Below are 22,288 nucleotides of genomic sequence, written 5' to 3'. Positions count from 1 at the left end.
TTGTTGTTAAGTCGTTAAGTAATAACCACCCTAAAGATGTGTGTGTGTTCCGTCATGTGTGTGTATACTCTGTGGTTGATAAAGAATAAAGCCTGGTTCGTTAATCGCGTCTCCACTGGTCCTTTGTCCTGAGAAGAACCTGTAAATGCTACAATATATTCTGTTACACACACATATACAATGTCAGAATTATATCCAAAAGTATTCATAACATTTATATAAATACACAAAGAATAGCAAAATACAAACATGATCAAAATAGAACATTTAAAATTAGTTTTCTTCACATGGGACACTAAGGGCAGGTTTTCAGTGAGTCGGATCTCTTACGAGGAAGAGATCAGTGTTTCAGTGGAGAGTCCTCACTCTGTGTCCAGGAAGTATCCGGTCTTCCTCTCCCGCTGGGAAAGACTGTGTGGATCAGTGACTGACCTGCGGCAGTGTCTCTGTGTCTCTCTGTCACTCGGATAACACTGCCTGAGCTCCTCCTCTCCCTCTCCTGTCTCAGTGTCTTCAGCTCTCTCTCAGCTCCTCGATCTCCTGTCTGTTTCTCTCTCCTGTCTGTGGGCTGTGTGTGTCTGAGGGTTGTGTCTGTGGGCTGTGTGTGTCTGCTCATTGTGTCTGTGGGCTGTGTGTGTTCTCTATGTGTCTGAGGGTTATGTATTCTTGAGTGCCTTCAGGTTGTGTGTGAGACTACGTTGTGACTACTGTGTGTGCTCTTGTGTGTCTGGGGGCTGTGTGTGGTCTTGTGTGTCTGAGGGTTATGTATTCTTGAGTGCCTTCAGGTTGTGTGTGACTACGTTGTGACTACTGTGTGTTCTCTTGTGTGTCTGCGGGCTGTGTGCGCTCTTGTGTGTCTGCGGGCTGTGTGTGCCCTTGTGTGTCTGAGGTTGCTAAGCGACGCTCCGAGCCCGAGCGCTCGAGCTCCTCTCGGGGCGGTTTTATTCCCAGCTGAGGAGCCGCTCCTGTCCTGGAAATCCCGGGAAGGACTGGGACTCCCCTCCTGTGGGCTGGGAGGCTCTTCCCGGGTGTTTCCGCAGACGAGGGGAGTCCTGGTGTCCTGGGAAAAGGCCCCCTGTGCTGCGGGCGTCTCCGAGAGAAACGGGCTGTTTGTGTGGGAAGATGCTCTTTCCTCAGGAGGGGAAGAGCCGAGCGGGAAGGAAAGTTCTGGAAGTGCGTCTCCTCTCCCGCTGCTCCAGTCCCAGTGACGGCGACACCGGGACAGGACAGGAGGGACGAGCGGGTTCTCTTTCCCACACGGGGGATTAGTGGGGTTTGTTAGGACACAGGACAGAGAGATAGTGCTTCTAGATAGAGTGCTTCTGTACGGGTAATAATAATAATAATAATAATAATAATAATAATAATAATAATAATAATAATAATAATAATAATAATAATAATACATTTGAATGATCTCGCTGCTTCGGCGGACAGGCGCGCGCCGGCTGTTCGATTCTTAACGAGCGCGCCATTAAAAAACAAATAAAATAAAAATAAACCCAACTCCAAGCCGTGAATCTGCATCATCTTCCTCTTCCAGCTCCTCCTCTCCTGAGGGGAAAGAGCGGCCTGCTGTCGACAGGAGTGTGGACACAGACGGGCCCGCTCCCGGAGAGACTCGGAGTGAAAGACCGTCTCTCAGAGAGACTCCAACTCCCCGGACCGGTGGACACGGGTGAGAGAGACGGCCGGCGTCGTCATCATCATCATCATTATTATTATTATTATTATTATTATTATTATTATTAGACCAGCAGGGGAGGGCAGTCGCGGGCAGTTCGGTCGGTCCGGTTTCCATGACCACGGGGCCGCTGACGATCCGGATTCATTCCGCTTCAGCCCGACAGCAGGTTCGACAGGTCTAGTTCGTGCGGGTCTGCGGGTCGAGCTGAGGACAGGAGACAGCTGTCGGTGCAGAAGCACACGGGTGTGCAAGAGCTGACATGAAAGGGCCGGGTCGTGTTTCTGTGAGTTTTTTTATAATAATAATCTACTTTATTTTATTTTATATAGCACTTTTAAAGGTGGGTTCTCAAAGCACTTTACTGAATGACAACAATAAATAAAATATATGTACTGTATACAAGATAAAACAAGTAACAGGTTTCAGGTGTGAAGAAGGCCGAAACGTGTTTTCTTTCTTTCTTCTTTCAGCCTGGAATAAACCTATTACTTGTTCTTTTATGAAATCGAGACTATTAAATGTGTGAACTTCATTATTGTGAACTGTTTTCTCATGTCACTTCTAGCTTTTCAAAGCTTCTTTGAGCCTGTAGTTTATATATAAATATTTATTAATACCGTAACGCTATGGGGTTCAGGCGGGCGCCCTTGGCGCATCAGGTCGGCCCCACACCGTGGGGGGCTCGAACCCAGGACTCCGGCGTCACTCACCAGGGACCCAGCTTGTTGAGCTAAAGAGAGATCTCTCCACAGCCCAGTGGCTGTGGTCCTGCTATCACAGGGAAGGGCGGTGATGTCACCACTCTGTTAAGCCGGCTCTTACACAGTGCCTGTCGGCCCTATGTGTTACAATACCTTATATAGTACTCCAGTCCCACAGCAGTTACATGAGCCTGGTAGTTCACTGTAATCACTCCAGTAAAATGTCCACAGTTGGGTAGAAATACAAGATTATTTGAATAGAAATATATCCAAAAATAATGTATAACCTGTGTGTAGTGTGTATAATGATTATGAGCCCAGTCTGGACTGGTCAGAGAAGCACAAGGACAGAAGAACAGGGGTTAACAGCACTAAGCTGGTCTGTATCACCTGATAGTGCCCAGTGTAGAGTCTCACTGCCCCTGACTCTGGAGTCCAGCTTCTCTGATGAGTCTCTATCAGGCTTTACAGACTGCTGGGGTTAACAGCCCTGAGCTGGTCTGATAGTGCCCAGTGTAGAGTCTCACTGCCCCTGACACTGGAGTCCAGCCTCTCTGATGAGTCTCTTAAGAATATTGGTCCATTAAACTGATGAGGTATAAAAACAGGAGAAAGATCTTTATACACAAATACTGTTTGATACACAGTGAAACATCTCAATAGTTTCTTCCAATTACTGTATATATACATTAAATCTCAACATTTCAATGCAGCACATAAAGTAACACTATTGTACTGTCCCTTTTCTTGGTAATGTTCATCTCCCAACAGAGGATGATAAAGCTGGAATTCAGTTGACTAAAGTTAATAGAAAAACCTTCATCTGTAAACGTTCAAGGCACTTGGCAACTCAACAATCACATGTCATTACACAATAATGCTGGCAAAAGGAGCCTTCTTCAAGAGAAGTATTGAGATAAGATACCATCTCCACCATGTTGGAGTCTCCACAGGAACAGGAAGTGGGATGAGGGAAGAAGGAGGGGCTTCAGATGGGAGGCTGCTGTGATTGGATACAAGCTGGGATGGAGCAAAGCTGCTGTTATTGTTCTCTTTAAACATAATTCATTTCATTTAGGTTAAATACATCTGTAAGATATACATTCATATGATTAGAGAATGTTTTAAGTGAGCAACACCTTCTCTCAATCATCTTCTGTGGCCTTTCTCTCTTGTGCTGCTTCAGCTTCTCATTCACACTCCTGTATCTCTTGTATGTCTCTTCTGCTTCGGGGGACTGAAATACCAAACTACTTTACTGTATCTGTCTACAACTGAATTGAGTCTCTCTACTGCCTCTCTCAGCTCCTCGATCTCCCTCCTGCAGCTCCTGTGCTCCTGTCCTGCTGGAGTGAACTGTGTTGTCGACACACTGACCTGCTGGAGAGTCTCTCTGTGTCTCTCTGCCTCCTCTCTGGCCTTTTCCTCATAGTGCTGCCTGAGCTCCTCCATCTCCCTCTTGTGTGTCTCCTCTCTCTCTCTCCTCTCCCTCTCCTGCTCCTCTCTCAGTTCCTCTATCTCTCTCTGCAGCCTCTCTCTCTCCCCTCTCTCTCTCCTCAGCTCCTTCTCCAGCTCTCTCCTCCTCCCCTCATCCCTCTCCTCCCTCAGCCTCTCCTCCAGCTCTGCTATCTTCTCCTCCAGCGCTCTGATCTCCTCTCGTGTCTGGATCTCCTCCTCCGTCCTGCGGAGGTGGTTCTGCAGCTCCTTCTGGTGCTTCTCCCTCAGTCTCTGCGGAGGTTCGGTACCTTTTCAAATCCAGTGATCACATCTGCTGATTGGCTGCGACATCATCAGGTGTAGCTCTTCAGGCTCCTCATTGGCTGTTCATCTTTCAGATGTTTGATCGGTTACCCCCAGCTAGAGCTCAACTCCAGAGGAGACCCGTCACCCCACCAGCATGGGTCCACATGAGTATTTCCTGTCACGGGAGATGTCAAAATGGACCCCCTGGTTTGTGTTATGGGTCAGGACCTTGTGCTCATCAGAGAAACCCACCTCGGACAGACTCCCAGGGGCTGGACTGTTGTTCACTCAAGGGCAGAGATTATTGGGAAATGTTTATGATACGCCTTGGTGCTACAGATGTTTCATCTGAAGTGCAGCACCTCCAACAGCACAGTGTCCCTGGTCACTGTCCTGGGTCACAGAGCTCCAGAGGCAACAGCTCCACCTGCTGGTCCACAACCTCCACACACAGCAGCAGCGTCCTGGTTTCCTTACAGTCTCCCAGCCTTGCTGAGCTCCGAGCTCTGAGGGCATCAGGCTACAGAGTGGCAGCTCTGCTGTGTTCATGGACTGGACCAGTGCAGGCTCAGAGGAGCCTGTGTGATCTTCCTCACACGCTCTCTGTGTGGCTCAGGGGCGTTGCTGTGAGCCGAGAGAGGACGACTGTGTGTCCCTCAGGAGTGACTCCCTCATGGTGAAACACTGTAGTCCTACAGGGTGTCCTTATGCTCCTTCTCTATCTCAGCTGCTCCACAAAGGGCTTCAGTAATTCCTGTATCGCTGCGTCGTTCCGAGGAATTCTGGCCATGGCTTCCTGAATGACATGAACAGACGCCTCCGTTCCGAAGTGGGAGACGATCCTGTGGGCCAGGTCCTGCTTCTCGATGTCTCCCAGTACACCCCGGGGCATCCCCTTCTGGTGCAGAATGTTCTTCAGCTTCTTGTACTCGTCTGCTTCCAGCTCCTCGATCACTTCATTCAAGGCTCCTGCCCACTCCTCTCTGCTGATGATTCCTGAAACAAACAGACACCCTTCTACTGGCTGCTCCTATACAAGGGCTGAGGAACCAGCTCTAGATACTCAAAGAGGACAGAGGGACTCACTCTGAGGGGCAGAAGTCTTTGGGGTCCTGGTCTGAACAGCAGGGACTGCAGAGAGAGAAAGAGACAGAGACATGTTCACCCTGACCAGCACAGCACCCACAGCACACAGTCTCCCGTAAAGACACTGTTCACCCTGACCAGCACAACACCCACAGGACACAGTCTCCCGTAAAGACACTGTTCACCCACAGGACACAGTCTCCCGTAAAGACACTGTTCACCCTGACCAGCACAACACCCACAGGACACAGTCTCCCATAAAGACACTGTTCACCCTGAACAACACAACATCCACAGGACACAGTCTCCCGTAAAGACACTGTTCACCCTGACCAGCACAACACCCACAGGACACAGTCTCTCGTAAAGACACTGTTCACCCACAGGACACACAGTTTCCCGTAAAGACACTGTTCACCCTGACCAGCACAACAGCCACAGGACACAGTCTCTTGTAAAGACACTGTTCACCCACAGGACACAGTCTCCCGTAAAGACACTTCACCCTGAACAACAAAACCCCCACAGGACACAGTCTCCCGTAAAGACACTATTCACCCACAGGACACACAAGATGCATCTCAAGTCAGCTATTGCCTGGCATGATTGTCACACTCACTAGCAGGCCATACTGACCTCTAACCCACCATGTTCTCAGTAGATCTGTTACCTGGCAGCTGCACAATGCGGCTCCACACCCTCTTTTCTCCGTCCTTTGTGGCGCCTTTCAGCAACACCAGGTCCAGTCTCATCGCACCGTGGGCCAGGAACACCTCGAACGTAGGGTGGAAATTCGGGCCATAACTGCAGTAAAAGCACTGGGACTGGAAGAACAACAGTAACGCTGTGTTAAAGAGCTAGCAGTCTGTCACACAGGCAAATCCTTTTTGAGCATGAAGTCAGCTGGACTCCCTCTACAGACTCTGCTTTCTGCTTCTCTCTCCAGTATCCCAATTCTCCTTGACCTCTGACATGACTGGCCACATCCTCTTCCTGTCCTGGGTATTTCAGGTGCTGCTCTTGGCTGGTTCTCTTCTTGTCCCTTGAACTGCTCTTTCCAAGTGTCCTGGTGAGGCTCTGGCCTTCTCCCCCCCTGGTGTTCTTCACGGGTCAGTACTCGGGCCCCTTCCTTTCTCTGTGTATCTGCTGGATGGGTCCACCTGTTTCATTGTTTTGATGACACTGATGATACTCAGATCACCCTTTCATGACCCGAGTCTTTCCTGCTTCTCTCTCTCTAGATCTTTCAGTCTCTCCCTCATGCTCTCTCAACAGTTTGGGTCATAAAGGCCAGTGATCTCTGTCTGTATCACAGGACAACCATTACCTCAGGCTGGATTATCACAATCTCCTTGCTGCTGCTGGTCACTCTGTACGTTGCCTGCGGTGTCAGTTTACAGCTTGAGCTCGTCTTAATGAGGGTGCTGCTGCAGTCCTGCTGCTCGGTGACCTGTGGAGGAGAGGAGAGGACAGGGTGACACTGCTGGGAACGGGGGAACAGAAACATGCCACGACGTCGTGCTGGAGAAACAGACGGACAGAGACAGGAAGTGCTGGAGAGACAGACAGAGGGACAGGAAGTGCTGGAGAGACAGGAAGTGCTGGAGAGGTAGACAGGCATAGAGACAGGAAGTGTTGGGAGAGAAAGACAAATAGAGACAAGAAGTTGTTGTAACAGAAGAAATAAGGTTCTTGATCCCGAGATGAAGTAAAACAGATGAGTTTATTGCATGCAAGGAACAATAAAGCCGAAGTCTTGTTTCCCGCAAGAAACAACAAAACCGAAGTATTGTTCAACCTACTGTTAAAAACTTTTGGGTTATATAGTGTTTTCTTCTCCGTTTCTGACGTCACTCGGTCTGATGGTAAAGAGGGGGGTTCATGGTATTTGGCCAGTTTACGATCTTCTGGGCAAATGGTCAGTTTAACATTACACCCAGGGGGGTTCCTAGCTTGCATCTGCAATCCTTATCAGTTAACCCCCTTTCCTGCCATAAACCCCAGCTTGTGACTTAGAAGTCTAAACCCCCTACAGAAAGGATTAAATTCAAACCCCCGTCTTCACATCTATCTTCAAAGTGCTGGGGAGGTAGACAGGCAGAGAGACAGGAAGTGTTGTGGAAGTAGACAGAGAGACAGGAAGTCCCCTGTACCTGGCTAAGAAGTACGTTCCCAGGGAGCACAAACACGTTCAACTTGGGTAGCAGGTCCACGCCATCCCCTGGCTGCAGGAACAGCAGCACCTGTCCAAGGATGCTGGAGTCCCACAGGCTCTTCACGAGGCCCCACAGGGACAGGCCGGCGATGGACACCCTCACATGGGTCTGTGTCACCTCCAGGGGCAACAGCACCTCAAGATTACCACAGCTCACATGGGCCACCAACAGGAAGTCACTCCTGCCTGCAGGAAGACACAGAGTGAGTCATGATTCCTTTGGCTGTTTGTTGTAAGACTGCTCACATCTTCACAGCTTCCATTCCAGTAGAAGAGCCCCACGATTCAGTTACACCCCTAGACTCCACCCCAGCTGTTCCCTGTTTGTTCCAAGGACCCATCCCTCTCAGCTATAAGACTTTGGGCTCAGAGCAGTGGGTGCAGCACCATTGTGGAGTTGGACCACCTTCGGTTCCGACTTGGTTAGTATTTCCCAGTTAGGCCTCAAGTGCCGAGTCAGCGAGATGGGTTTGTAAACCAGAGACCATCAACTCAATGCTGGAGGAGCTTGTCTTGATTAAACCTGAGGACGTTGGCTCCAGTGTGATTCGACAATCAGTCACGTCCACAGTAGAGGACTGCCAGAATTGAGAGGCTCACAAGAGCCAGCTCTGCTCCTCATTGACTTCCATTCCAGCTCATCTTTCAACCTAGTGACATGACACGACACTTAGGGCTGAAGATCACTGATTATCTCTGTTAACGATGTGACATGGCCTTCGGTGGCCATGAATAACTGAATTAAAGTAATGAAGCTGTTAACTGAGATTAATTAAGGGTCAGAAACAAAGCCCTGGGATTGAGGTTCAGTAATGGATTGGAACAGATTCCAGAAGCTGGAGAGAAGGATGAGTCCAGCATATCCCAGAAGCAACCTCATCTTCATTCACACTGTTACACAGAGGGCAAATTGTCACCAGACTCCGTGGTAGAGGGTAGTCTCCTGCTGTAGCTGAGCTGAAGCTGTACTCACTGTCAATACAGAAACTGTTAACATCGCCTGAGACTCACGGTCATCGATCTCGCAGTGAGGTAGCCGCAGTTCCCTCAGCGCCCCCTGGGGGCAGTGTATGTCAAACAGGGGTCCTGCAGGAAGCTGGCCAGTGGAGGACAGGAGCGCCATGTCCCAGTGTGTGGTCTGATACTCCAGTTCGCCACCCGACGCCATCACAAACACCAGCCCAGTGACACGGCACCAGAACTGACCCGCGGACGGGCAGAGATACCTGCACAGGACAGCACACTGTCAACACACTGCACAGAGACAGAGGACACCACACTTTCAACACTCCACAGAGACAGGGGACACCACAGACATCAGGGCATTGACACTGGAGACAAAATAAAGAAATTCTACGCTTGCAGTACAGTGACACAAAAAGAGAGAACTGAGGCAGGACTGTGTGACAAAGACACAGCACTGACACTGGAGACACAGAAATATAGAGGTTCCACACTTCCATACTGCAGTCTAAGAGAGACAACCTCTCCTTCCTGTCTAATGACAACAATTATCGTCAGGTAACTGGCCATTGTGTTTTGTTAACAATAAGACTTGGTGAGAAAAATGAATATTCAATAACTTGGCATGTTTATCCTTATTATTATTATTATCATTATTGCTTACACTTATATAGCGCTTTTCTGGACACTCCACTCAAAGTGCTTTACAGGTAATGGGGTCTCCCCTCCACCACCACCAATGTGCAGCATCCACCTGGATGATGCGACGGCAGCCATAGTGCGCCAGAACGCTCACCACACATCGGCTCTCAGTGGGGAGGAGAGCAGAGTGATGTACTGTAGCTAATTCATAGATTCATGGGAATTATTAGGAGGCCATGATTGGTAAGGGCCAATTGGAAATTTGGGCAGGACGCCGGGGTTACACCCCTACTCTTTTCGAGAAACACCCTGGGATTTTTAATGACCACGGAGAGTCAGGACCTCGGTTTTACGTCTCATCCGAAGGACGGTGCCTCTTTACAGTACAGTGTCCCCGTCACTATACTGGGGCATTAGGACCCACATGGACCGCAGGGTGAGCGCCCCCTGCTGGCCCCACTAACACCTCTTCCTTAGCTAAGAAGAAGCTACTAAATTCCTCTCGTTATTGTTTTAAGGACTAATGATACGTGATATGAGTGCTCCGAGTGTTTAAGTTTCAGTCTGGTGTGAAAGTACACAGGAGACCGTAGTGATGGGCGAGACTGAAGCAATGTATCTATTTTAGTGTCATTTCTCCATGAAGCTGTCAGGTTGCAGGAGAGCGAGTCTCTGGAAAAAGAGGTGACTGTGAAAATCCCTTCTGCTGACTTTTATTCAGATAAACTGTGAGTCCACTGCCATGGCAACTGAGCGCTTCCGCTGAGATACCGCAAGATACTTGGCTGGACCGGGATGACATTATGATTGACGGGCAGCTTAGCGAGTCAGAGGGAGGAGTGGCACAGGAAGTAGACCAGTGGCCTTGTGGGAAATGGAGTTTACCTAGACCGCTATCGTGCAAGTGAGCAAAACTGACATCTGGCACCTCCTCACTGGGAGCACAGGAAACTGTGCATTTAAAATAACGAGACAAACAAGGGGTCTGTATGTAGCATCGAGCAGTGTGTTCTGGAATTCTGTTTGTCCTGAAGGTCTTTCGGCCTCAAATTATGCCTTTTAGTGATGTTCAGGACTTCTTATGTTTTAATCTCATTTTTGCTTGTTAAGCAAAGGACGGCAAAAAAGCCCAAAATATCAGGTACCTGTAGGTTTCCTTCCTGTTCTGAAATTTTATTTCAGGAGTGAATTCAGTCACGTTCCCCGGGACCTGAAAACGAATTGAGATGTCACAGGTGTGGAGGTAAAGATACAGGTGTGTCTCCAGTGTGGGAGATGAGATGCCACAGGTGTGGAGGTAAAGATACAGGTGTCTCTCCAGTGTGGGAGAGGAGATGTCACAGGTGTGGAGGTAAAGACTCAGGTGCGTCTCCAGTGTGGGAGAGGAGATGTCACAGGTGTGGAGGTAAAGATACAGGTGTGTCTCCAGTGTGGGAGAGGAGATGTCACAGGTGTGGAGGTAAAGACTCCGGTGCATCTCCAGTGTGGGAGAGGAGATGTCACAGGTGTGGAGGTAAAGACTCAGGTGCATCTCCAGTGTGGGAGAGGAGATGTCACAGGTGTGGAGGTAAAGATACAGGTGTCTCTCCAGTGTGGGAGATGAGATGTCACAGGTGTGGAGGTAAAGATACAGGCAGGTGTGTCTCCAGTGTGGGAGATGAGATCTCACAGGTGTGGAGGTAAAGACTCAGGTGTTTCTCCAGTGTGGGAGATGAGATGTCACAGGTGTGGAGGTAAAGACCTTTTCTGGAGGTATAAACACTTACTTTGGTTCTGCTAACTTCATCAGGCTCATCTCCCACAGACAGTGAGCCCCCAGTCTCAGGTATCCCAGACAGTGAGCCCTTAGTCTCAGGTGCCCCAGGTGAATATTCCTCAGCTGCTGGACCTGTTGAAAGAAAGAGCTGGGCATCACAGAGTGACAGGCGTGAGTCTGTCTCAGTATCTCAGGTGCTACAAACTGTTGAATACAGCTGTCTGATCTTCTGAGACGACCTAACTGCTGTTTTGAGACCATCATCACGATGGACTCGTTATGGATCTGGTGTGATGCTGCTCACTGTGTATAGAGTCCACTGTGTTTCCTGTATTTTAGAATACTTACTTCATATCGAAGTCTAATCACACTCCTAGAGAAAGTGTGGATCATCCTGGATCAGAAGGGACAGTCAGTGAATCCGAGCGAACTCTCTTCCTGTTGTGAACTCGTGACTCGCACTAATATTCTTACAGGACCTTGAGAGAGAGGGTCAGTGATGTAGGAGAGAGAGCTGTGTGTCAGTGTGTCGTACAGACAGAGGGTCAGTGATGTAGGAGAGAGAGAGCTGTGTGTCAGTGTGTCGTACAGACAGAGGGTCAGTGATGTAGGAGAGAGAGCTGTGTGTCAGTGTGCCGTACAGAGAGAGGGTCAGTGATGTAGGAGAGAGAGAGCTGTGTGTCAGTGTGTCGTACAGACAGAGGGTCAGTGACGTAGGAGAGAGAGCCGTGTGTCAGTGTGTCGTACAGACAGAGGGTCAGTGATGTAGGAGAGAGAGAGCTGTGTGTCAGTGTGTCGTACAGACAGAGGGTCAGTGACGTAGGAGAGAGAGCCGTGTGTCAGTGTGTCGTACAGACAGAGGGTCAGTGATGTAGGAGAGAGAGCTGTGTGTCAGTGTGCCGTACAGAGAGAGGGTCAGTGATGTAGGAGAGAGAGCTGTGTGTCAGTGTGCCGTACAGAGAGAGGGTCAGTGATGTAGGAGAGAGACTTTCGGTGTGATCAGGACTTACAGTTTGGGGGCTCAATCTCTTTACTGTGTCTCCTCCTGACAGGCACTCTTCCAGCTCCTCTCTCTTCCTCCTCTTCTACATCGACCACTTTCTTGGCCGAATTCCTCTTCTTTATCTTCTGCAGAAGTTTTCTGTCCATCATGTAAGGAAAGACACTCATTTCTGCCACCATGTGCTCTATCTTCTCCAGCAGCTCTGTGACCTGAGTGTGGTCACCCCTGTTCTTGTTGTTGAGAACATGATACCTGTTCCCACACTTCTCCACCAGCCACTGGAGCTTCTTCCCTCCTCTCTCAATGTGCTGCTCAATGGTTGTGTCTGTCAGCTCATCCCCCCAGGTGAACAGCAGTATTGTGTGTCTCCAGACTCTCTCACTGAGAAGCTCCAGATGTTCCTTCTCTACTCTCCTCTGTTTCTCTCTCAGTGTGATGAGAGGGATCACCAGGAGGAGAGCGTGGGGTCCTGGGGGGCACAGAGACACGCTGTACACAGTCTCTTGTTTGACCTGCTCTGAGGTGAACTTTATATTATCCCACTCCCAGCCTGGAGTGTCGACCACAGTGATCTGCCTCCCAGCTACTTCACCCTGTCTCTTCTCACACTCCTCAGTTACTCCCTCAGTGTCAAACTCCTCTCTGCCCAGGATGGTGTTTCCTGCTGAGCTCTTCCCAGCCTTTTCACACCCCAGAAGCACAATGTTCAGCTTTGACAGACGAGGAGCTGCTGAGATCTCTGGACGGGGAGTTTCTCCTGGGCTTCTCCCTGGATCAGCAACCAAACAAGACAACATCGGTGTTAGAGCTTGTAGTGTTTCAGGGCACAAGAACTAAATCATTTTTTCAGCTGTTCAGCCACTATAGTACTTAAAGGGGATGAAACAAACTCTGCTGTGTGCTTAATTGAAACAAACATGTCAATAAAACAAGCAGATTCTGGGATCTGAGTACAGAAGGTTTAAGTTCCCTTATGTTGACTCCTTTATCAAAAACATCAAAATTACAGCTTTTGGAGTTTAAAAGACATAAACCAAGATGAAGAGAAATGTTATGACAAAAAAGAAAGCAAAGTGAAGAAGAAAGAAATTCAAATAAGAACCACTGCATAGAGACAAAATAAAAATCACAAGATGCAAGACCTCTCTTCAATCTTGACACGATTGCATGTATGCAGTCCAAACTACACAATTCTCTGGAATTTGCAGTTTTACCTCTTAAACTGGGCATCTACCTCCTGCCTTCCTGCTGGGGTACTTACGCTGACCCGGCTCCAGGCTCTGAGGCTGGGAGGACTCCTGCAGCTCCTTCACTCTCCTCTGCAGCTCCCCTTCCCACCTCTCCTGGATCTCTGCCTCCTTTCTCTGCAGCCTCCTGTCGTACTCCTCTCTCAGCCCTTCCTCCCACTGCCTCCTCAGCTCCTCCGTCCTGCTCCTCTCCTCCTGCGCCTCTCGCTGCTGCTCCCTGTATCTCTCCTCAAGCTCCTGCTCTCTCTGACGGTGCTCCCTCTCCAACTGCTGCCTCAGCTCCTCCGCCCTCCTCCTCTGCTCATCCTCCAGTTCCTGCCTCAGCTCTGCCTCCCCCTGCTGCTGCCTCAGTTTCAGCTCCTCCGTCTGCCTTTGCAGCTCCTGCCTGCCCTGCTCTCTCATCCTCTCCTCGTGGAGTCTGAGCTCTGCCAGTCTGCTCTGCTCCTCCTGTGCGTATCTCTGCTCCAGCTCCTCCACTCTCCTGAGCTCCTCAGCCTTCCTCAGCTCCAGCTCCTGCTCCCTCTGCCTGCGATCCTCCTCCAGCTGCCTCCTCAGCCCCTCTTCTCTCTTCCTCTGCTCCTCCTCCTGCTCCTTCCTCTTCTCCTCCATCTCCCTCTGCTGCTGCTGCTCCAGCTCCTGAACTCTCCACTGCAGTCTCTCTTCATACAGCTGCTTGATCTCGTCCACCTTCCTCCACAGCTCTGCTTCACACCTCTGCTGGGCCTCCCCGCGGTCTTGGCCTCTGTGCTGCTGCCTCAGCTCCTCTATCTTCCTCTCCTGCTCTTCTTCAAGCTCCCTCTTCACGGCCTCCATCCTCTCCCTCAGTCTCTCTGCACACTGGGTCCTGGTCTCCTCCACCTTCCTCAGCTGCTCCTCAGTGAGTTTCAGGATGGTCTCCTGCACCCTCCTGTGCTGCTCCTGGTATCTGAGCTCCATCTGCTCAGCTCTGCTGCGCTGCTCCTCCTCGTACCTGCGCAGGAGCTCCTGGTGCTGCGTCCTGTAGCGGAGCTTGATCTCCTCCGTCTTCTCACACTGCTCCTGCTCCAGCCTCTGCCTCTGCTCCTGGTACTGCAGCTGCAGCTCCTGCTCCTTCCTGCGCAGTGTCTCCTCCTGCTCTCTCCTGAGAGCCTCCAGCTGCCTGCGCTGCTCCTCTCCCTGCCTGCGTCTCAGCTCCTCCGTCTTCTGACGCAGTTCTGCCTCGTACTCCTCTCTCAGCTCCTGCACTTTCTTCAGGAACTCCTCCTTCTCCTTCCTGCCCTCCTCCTCCACCTCTCTGTATTTGTTCTCTCTTTCTCTCAGCCTCTCCTCTGCATCCTGGTCCACAAAGAAGCCCAGACTGTTTCCTGCCACCATGTCCTCGATCTTGTCCAGCAGCTGTGTGACCTGAGTGCGGTTGCCCGTGTCCATATTGTTGAGAACATGATACCTGTTCCCACAGCTCTCTAAGAGCTGCTGCAGGTCTCTCCCCTGTGTGTCAATATACTGCTCCACTGTCTCCTGTCCCAGACTGTCCCCGTGGGTGAAGAGGACGACAGTGTGATTCAGGACAGCCTCCCCAAACACCTCGGTCACGGTCAGCAGGGCTCCCTTCTCCTCGTCCGTGAAGCGTCTGGCCCGCAGCACCAGCAGGAAAGCGTGGGGTCCTGGGGAGGACAGCAGCAGGCACCTCCGGACCTCCAGACACACGTCCCTCTGGCGCCCCCTGCTGTCCAGGAGGTCTGGCGTGTCGATGACGGAGAGCTGCCTCCCAGCAGCCTCCCCCCTGCGTCTCTCGCAGGTCTGGGTGACCGCGGACAGGCTGGGCCGGGAGGGGAACTGTGTGCTGCCCAGGAGGGTGTTTCCTGCTGAGCTCTTCCCAGCACCAGTCCTGCCCAGCAGCACCAGTCTCAGCTCAGAGGGGCGGGGCTGGAGTCTGGGTTTGACTGCAGGGTCCCCTTCACTCACTGCAACAGGAGGAGAGACAGGAGCATCAGGGAGGTTAGACATGAGAGGCGACCAACCTCTCCACAGATAAGAGGAGTACAATTTGCTCAAGTCATTTCTTGACAAACCTAACTTAAAAGTCATTATAATAATAATTGCTTACACTTCTATAGTGCTTTTCTGGACACTCCACTCAAAGCGCTTTACAGGTCCTGGGGATCCCACTTCCGCCACCAGTGTGCAGCTCTTTACAGGTCATGGGGATCCCACTACCGCCACCAGTGTGCAGCCCCACCTGGGTGACACTCCAGTCCTCTCCCCACACACCAGCTCTCAGTGGGGAAGAGAGCAGAGTGATGAAGCCAGTCCAGAGAGGGGGGTTATTAAGAGGCTATGATGGGTAAAGACCAGGGGGAGATTTGGCCAGGACACCAGGGTAACACCCTTACTCTTCTCGAGAGACACCCTGGGATTGTTAAAGACCACAGGGAGTCAAGACCTCGGTTTGACGTCTCATCCGCAGGATGGCGCCTGTTTACAGTCCAGTGTCCCCGTCACTATACTGGGGCATCAGGACCCACACAGACCGCAGGCTGAGAGCGCCCCCTGCTGGTCCCACACACACCTCTCCCAGCAGTAGCCTTAGTGTTTTCCCAGGAGTCTCCCCTCCAGGTACTGGCCAGGCTCACCCCTGCTGGGCTCCAGTGGGGGCTGCCAGCTGGGAGTTGCAGGGTGATAGGGCTGCTGGCCATTATGAAAGAAACTTACGGAATGAACATCTGGGAATTTTTCTAGGGCATCATGAAACAAGTACATACTCCACCCTGACTCTGAACATTAGTGTTCCCCAGCGCTGCAAACTCAGCCCTCTCCTCTGCTCCCTGTTCACCCACGACTGCGTCTCCAGGAACAACACAAACTCCATCATCACGTTTGCGGACGATACAACGATCATCAGCTTGATCACGAACGGTGATGAGTCTGCCTACAGGGAGGAGGTAGAAACGCTGACAGCATGGTGTCAGAACAGCAGCCTCTCTCTGAGCACCAGCAGAACTAAGGAGCTGATGGTGGACCACAGGAACAGACCAGGCACCCATTCACATCAGTGGGTCCGCAGTGGTCCAGATTGTCAAATTCCTAGGTGTCAACATCACAGGCGACCTGACCTGGACACACCACACCAACCCCGTAGACAAGACAGCGCCTGTTCTTTCTCCCCAGACTGAAGAAGTTCAGCCTGCCTTCACACATCCTGACCAGCTTCTACAGCTGCACCACTGAGAGCATCCTAAACGGCTGCATCACTGCCTGGTGTGGTAACTGCTCCGCCCACGAGCTCAGGGTCCTCCAGAGGGTGGTGACACTGGCTCAGAACACTACCGGCTGCGCTACTGAACACAGAGGATATCTACTGTGTTAGATGCCTCAGGAAGGCCAGGTCCATCCTCAGGGACCCCGGTCACCCTAAACACAACTTGCTCTCTCTACTACCATCTGGAAAACGGTACTGAAGTATCAGACCAAGACCACCAGGTGTCAGAACAGCTTCTTCCCCCAGGCAGTAAGACTGCTGAACAGCCAACCACAGCAGACACCTGCAGTTACCTCCTTGAACTGACAGGGGGCACTGGCACTCTCAGGACACCTACGAAGAGCACTAAATACCTCCTACCCTGTACCCTACTACTGTCAGGACACCTCAATACCTCCTACCCTGTACCCTACTACTGTCAGGACACCTCAATACGTCCTACCCTGTACCCTACCACTGTCAGGACACCTCACTAAATCCTACCCTGTACCCTACTACCGTCAGGACACCTAAATACCTCCTACCCTGTACCCTACCACTGTCAGGACACCTAAATACCTCCTACCCTGTACCCTACCACTGTCAGGACACCTAAATACCTCCTACCCTGTACCCTACTACTGTCAGGACACCTCACTAAATCCTACCCTGTACCCTACTACTGTCAGGACACCTAAATACGTCCTACCCTGTACCCTACCACTGTCAGGACACCTAAATACCTCCTACCCTGTACCCTTCTACTGTCAGGACACCTAAATACCTCCTACCCTGTACCCTTCTACTGTCAGGACACCTAAATACCTCCTACCCTGTACCCTACTACTGTCAGGACACCTCACTAAATCCTACCCTGTACCCTACTACTGTCAGGACACCTAAATACGTCCTACCCTGTACCCTACCACTGTCAGGACACCTAAATACCTCCTACCCTGTACCCTACCACTGTCAGGACACCTAAATACCTCCTACCCTGTACCCTACTACTGTCAGGACACCTAAATACGTCCTACCCTGTACCCTACCACTGTCAGGACACCTCAATACCTCCTACCCTGTACCCTTCTACTGTCAGGACACCTAAATACCTCCTACCCTGTACCCTACTACTGTCAGGACACCTCAATACCTCCTATCCTTGTGTTACTTCCACACAATCTGTGAATTGCAATTGTGTAATCTGTTGTATCCCAATGTTAACCCCTATAAATTCCTGTCCTCCAACTCTTCTATCCCTCTTAACGAACCTTTAACGAGCTCGCAGATTTCAATGCTGACAACACCGCTGTGTGCTGTACTGTTCGTGCATCGATCAATAAACCTTGATTGATTGAGTGTTGGTCCCACAGTCTTGAGGAACAGATTACAGAGACTGAGCTGCTGTGTGATGGATTAAATCTAATCTCCCTGAGAGAAAACAGTTCAATTACAGCACAGAGGATTTAAACAGACACAGATCTGTGTGCCACTGTGTTAGTAACGCAGTACAGAGCGGAGCACGGTATGATTTTAATTCCTAACAGAACACAAGATGGTTGAATCTCTCAGTTTGGTGACCAGTAAGATCAGTGACTCAGTAATACAGCACCAATCACACTCACTGAGGGGAGGTATGAAGTCTTTATTGTTCCTCCTCTTGACAGGCAGTCTGGGCTCCTCTGTCTCTTTCTCCAGCTCCTCTTCCTCCAGTGTCTTTCTCATCTTCTCCTTCAGCTCCTCTTCTCTCCTGCTCCACTCCTCCTCCAACCTCTGTCTGAGCTCCTCTTCTCTCTCTCTCTCCCTTCTTTCATACTTCTGTCTCAGCTTCTCTGTCTCTCTCTGTCTCTCCTCCTCCCTCTGTCTCAGCTCCTCTGTCCCCCTCTGTCTCTCCTCCAACCTCTGTCTCAGCTCCTCTGTCCCCCTCTGTCTCTCCTCCAACCTCTGTCTCAGCTCCTCTATCTCTCTATTGTATGTCTCCAGTTCAGTGTACAGTTGTTCAATGTCAGTGGTGAAGTAGAGCCCATAGTTTCCTGCCACCATGTCCTCTATCTTCTCCAGCAGCTCTGTGACCTGAGTGCGGTCACCCCTGTTCTTGTTGTTGAGAACATGATACCTGTTCCCACACTTCTCCACCAGATACTGGAGCTTCTTCCCTTCTCTCTCAATGTGCTGCTCAATGCTTGTGTCTCTCAGTGTGTCCCCCCAGGTGAACAGCACTATTGTGTGTCTCCAGACTCTCTCACTGAGGAGCTCCAGATATTCCTTCACTGATCTCCAGTCTGTGTATGAGTTCACATTAATCACCAGGAGGAGAGCGTGGGGTCCTGGGGGACACAGAGACACACTGCGCACAACCTCCCGTCTGACACGCTGTGGATCAGTCCTTATTACCAATGGAAAAGAGGAGAACCCTGGAGTGTCAACCACAGTGATCTGCCTCCCAGCTACTTCTCCCTCTCTCTTCTCACACTCCTCAGTTCCTCTCTTAGTCTCAAACTCCTCTCTGCCCAGGATGGTGTTTCCTGCTGAGCTCTTCTCAGACCATCTCTGGCCCAGCAGCACGATCCTGATTTCTGAGAGACGCTGTGGTGCCTCATGGGAATCTGCCGGTCCCTCCCCTGTCAGAGAGAAAGATCACAGATTATTTACATGATAAATTTCTCATCACAGATATCTTCGCTACTCATCCCATTTAAAATTCACGATAAAAACTTTTCTATATCTTTTCTATTGTCCCTGCCCTGTGAGAGAGGAAAAACACAGATTATTGAGATTAATTTTCTGTGTATTCTCTGTGGTATACAAAAACCTATTAATGTTAGGTAATCAGACTGTATTCTTACAACATTCTTATTCTGTATTCTTACAATTTATATAATATATATATATTTAACTGTTCTCTCAATAGTACGTTTATTTTTCATCAGGATTTTTTTTCTTAGAATAATTTAACCTCACTGAAAGGTCAGATTTCTCTCATCTGATAAACACAGACATTTTTTCCAATGTCTTCCTTGCTCATCTTTACCAAGGGTGCCAATACTTCTGGAGGGCCCTGTAGAGTCCCACTAACACTCTGAGTGTCCAGTGGCAGTTCAGACACATATGGGACTCCTGTGTTCAGAATGAACCTTTATACCACCTTATTTATAAATAAATGTAAACAACTGTAAAATCATTCAGTCCGTCCTGATTCTTCAGTAGTGAGTCTAAAATGTGACATTTCATAAAGAAATGTTTGGGACTCAGCCACCTGGCTGGGAAATCTGTGTGTCGTATAGTTTCAAACCGCTTAGAAACTATCTACTGTGATCCACACTGAAGAGAATTAGCATGATGTTAGTTTAAAAACAGTGAAACTGACAGGCTGAAGGAACTGAGTCTCTTTAGTCTGAAGGGAGTGTCCCACACTGACAGGGTGAAGATAGTGAACCATATATATATACAAAATATTCAACATCCTCAGTGACAGTCAGTCATCATTAAAGACCAGTTAGATATTGACACCTCAGAGTTCCTCAGAATTAACACTGAAACTCAAAGCAACACTAAGACTTAAAATCAGGAGTGGGAGGCTCTACTGTACACAGAGAGGGGTGGGACAGGGGAACAAGCTGCCCAGTCAGGACAGGAGAAACAGCTGCATGAGAACCTGGAATCACTACTAATTATGGGCCAAATAAATTCCTCTGTTGTTCATCTGTACTGATTCCTCTCTGGTATTATCAGCTGTACAATAAACATGGCCTCTGAGCAACAAACAGGAAACGATCATATCTGAGCTTGTCTGAGCATCATGAATACTAACATTGTGAATCCAATACCATCAGCACACAGTCAGGTTTTACATCAATCATTTTACCTTAAATAAACACCTTATTAAAATATTAAGTACATTCCAAACAGCTTGAGTTTACAGTACCGATCCCTGATCTCTGACAAGAGAAAGTGAAAGTAAAATCAGTTCCTGTTTCTCTCCTAGTTCAGACCCCGTGTGTCTGACAGACAGAGCACACTCTAAGCAGACAGGAAGACACTTCTCCAGCTGCTGCTGTGCTCTGTGACAGAGAAGAGACCCTCAGTGACTCCCTTACCGACACTCTGACAGGCAGAACAAGAGAAAACTCACCAGGGCTGAGTGCTGAGCTCCTACACGCTGCCATCTCTCTTTCTCTCTCTCTCTCTCTCCTCTTCCTGCTGATCTGAGGGAGAAGGACTTCCTGTTCTCTTCAGGTAAAGGTGAGCTCACCTGAGGGATGAAGACTCTGCTCTGGCGCCACCTGGTGGATCAGTACAAATGAAACTTAATAAACCGCCAGGAAAATTCATAACGCATCTCTTCACTCAGGAAACATTCAACATGAAAATACTTTTCACGTGTAAACTCTCATGTGACTCGTGGTTTTCCAGTAACAGGCAGGCTCTGTCAATCCATCAGCTGCTGCAGGTGAAAGGCTCAGGAAATCCAGAAATTTTAAAAGTAACTGAGACAAATCGCACGAGTGTGTCTTTAATACAACGATTAACTGCGAATAGACTGAAAAAGACTCCGTTTTAAACTCACTTCCCCTGTGAACCTGCAGCACTGAGTCAATGTTTTCTGAAATGTGCCCGTATTTAGAAGAGCTAATACTTCACATGTGCATTAAACACATACTCTTTGGGGAACAAACGTGCAAAACAATTTAAAATAAACGAGTAGTATTTAGGATTTAGAGAAACAGGTAAAAACATCACCAAGGATCTCAGAGAGTCTCCTTCCCTGAGGTCTTTCACATCCAGACTCTAAAACTTCCTCAATAAAAGAAAGAGCTTTAATTTCACGGGTCCTGTGTCAATCAGCTGTTTCCTCTCGGTGCGGAGTCTTCCTCTGCAGAACACGATAAGAAGGCACTTTTAAAGGCGCTATACGAGATGAATATTAATGTCCATCTTCCATCTCACTTCAGGGTTGTTAATTTACCTGCGCAGAAATGAGGAAGTATATATATATAAACAAACTCCGTGTGTAAAAAGAGTCAATCGTGCTGTTTTTCGAGATTTTCTCTACAAAGCTGTATTCCAGACCACACGGATCAGGAGAGAGAAATTGTTCGGGGATGTATAAACGGTTTAAAAGAAACGGAGATGTTTTAAACAGGCTCCGGTGTACGATGACCTTTCAGGAGCTGATCCTATACCCTGAAAGCTTGACTTGCGAGCAATTTCCCGATTTCAGGACCGAAAATCCAACATTTCTCGCTAAATCGACACACCGTGAGAAGAGAGAAGAGTTCAGAAGTATCTCCTCACCTTCGGTGCGGCCGGGCCGGCGCTCTGACCCGCTCCAGCAGGACTGCAGGCTCCGGTCCGCAGGTCCGAGCGCAGTTTACAGGAAAGGAGCGGAACCGGAGGAACCGGGACTCGGGAATGCGGAGGAACTGGAGGCGCAGCTGGGAGCGAGAGCCGTAATACTGCGAGAATAGACGCCTCCGCAGCCTGAGAGATTTACACGTCCAGGACCCGCCCCGCCCGGCTCTCGCAGGGAAACCCTGTACGTCCACGGAGAGGACGCTCTGAAGAGTTTCCTCTGTGGGGCTGCCGTGTACTGGTGGTGATCGAGGCTCCAATAAATGCGGGGACTTCTAGAGTAGCGATAATACGGTAGGAGAGCTGACAGGTGTGTCTGTACGGGACTCCTATAGTAGAGATGAGACGGTAGGAGAGCTGACAGGTGTGTCTGTACGGGACTCCTATAGTAGAGATGAGACGGTAGGAGAGCTGAAAGGTGTGTCTGTACGGGACTCCTATAGTAGAGATGAGACGGTAGGAGAGCTGACAGGTGTGTCTGTACAGGACTCCTATAGTAGAGATGAGACGGTAGGAGAGCTGACAGGTGTCTGTATGGGACTCCTATAGTAGAGATGAGACGGTAGGAGAGCTGACAGGTGTGTCTGTACGGGACTCCTATAGTAGAGATGAGACGGTAGGAGAGCTGACAGGTGTGTCTGTACGGGACTCCTATAGTAGAGATGAGACGGTAGGA

At 49.7% G+C, this 22,288-nt stretch overlaps 2 protein-coding genes across 2 annotated transcripts in view; both read right to left on the bottom strand.

Moving 5' to 3' along the window:
• Nucleotides 1-2,987: 2,987 nt before the first annotated feature.
• On the bottom strand, nt 2,988-14,980 carry LOC138242569 (uncharacterized). The gene is made up of 11 exons (XM_069198104.1): nt 13,058-14,980; nt 11,804-12,565; nt 10,804-10,925; nt 10,183-10,247; nt 8,444-8,658; nt 7,371-7,618; nt 6,545-6,667; nt 5,888-6,041; nt 5,218-5,262; nt 4,860-5,127; nt 2,988-4,135 (listed from the first exon to the last, which is right to left on the bottom strand). The coding sequence occupies exons 1-11, from the start codon at nt 14,448-14,450 to the stop codon at nt 3,583-3,585; spliced, it is 3,948 nt and encodes a 1,315-aa protein (XP_069054205.1). The 5' UTR covers nt 14,451-14,980; the 3' UTR covers nt 2,988-3,582.
• A 1,126-nt stretch (nt 14,981-16,106) lies between these two features.
• LOC138242568 (trichohyalin-like) overlaps nt 16,107-22,288 on the bottom strand; it is a 29,212-nt gene continuing 23,030 nt past the window's right edge. Inside the window, exons 6-9 of the mRNA XM_069198103.1 lie at nt 21,556-21,716; nt 20,393-20,490; nt 17,886-18,881; nt 16,107-16,135 (exon numbers count right to left, since the gene is read on the bottom strand). Of these exons, the coding sequence (XP_069054204.1) occupies nt 16,107-16,135; nt 17,886-18,881; nt 20,393-20,490; nt 21,556-21,716 (1,284 nt within the window). The remainder of the gene's footprint in view (nt 16,136-17,885; nt 18,882-20,392; nt 20,491-21,555; nt 21,717-22,288) is intronic.

Source organism: Lepisosteus oculatus, chromosome 14 (genome assembly GCF_040954835.1).
Source record: "Lepisosteus oculatus isolate fLepOcu1 chromosome 14, fLepOcu1.hap2, whole genome shotgun sequence".
Classification (NCBI taxonomy): Eukaryota; Metazoa; Chordata; class Actinopteri; order Semionotiformes; family Lepisosteidae; genus Lepisosteus; species Lepisosteus oculatus.
This window is presented reverse-complemented; position numbering and strand designations above follow the sequence as displayed.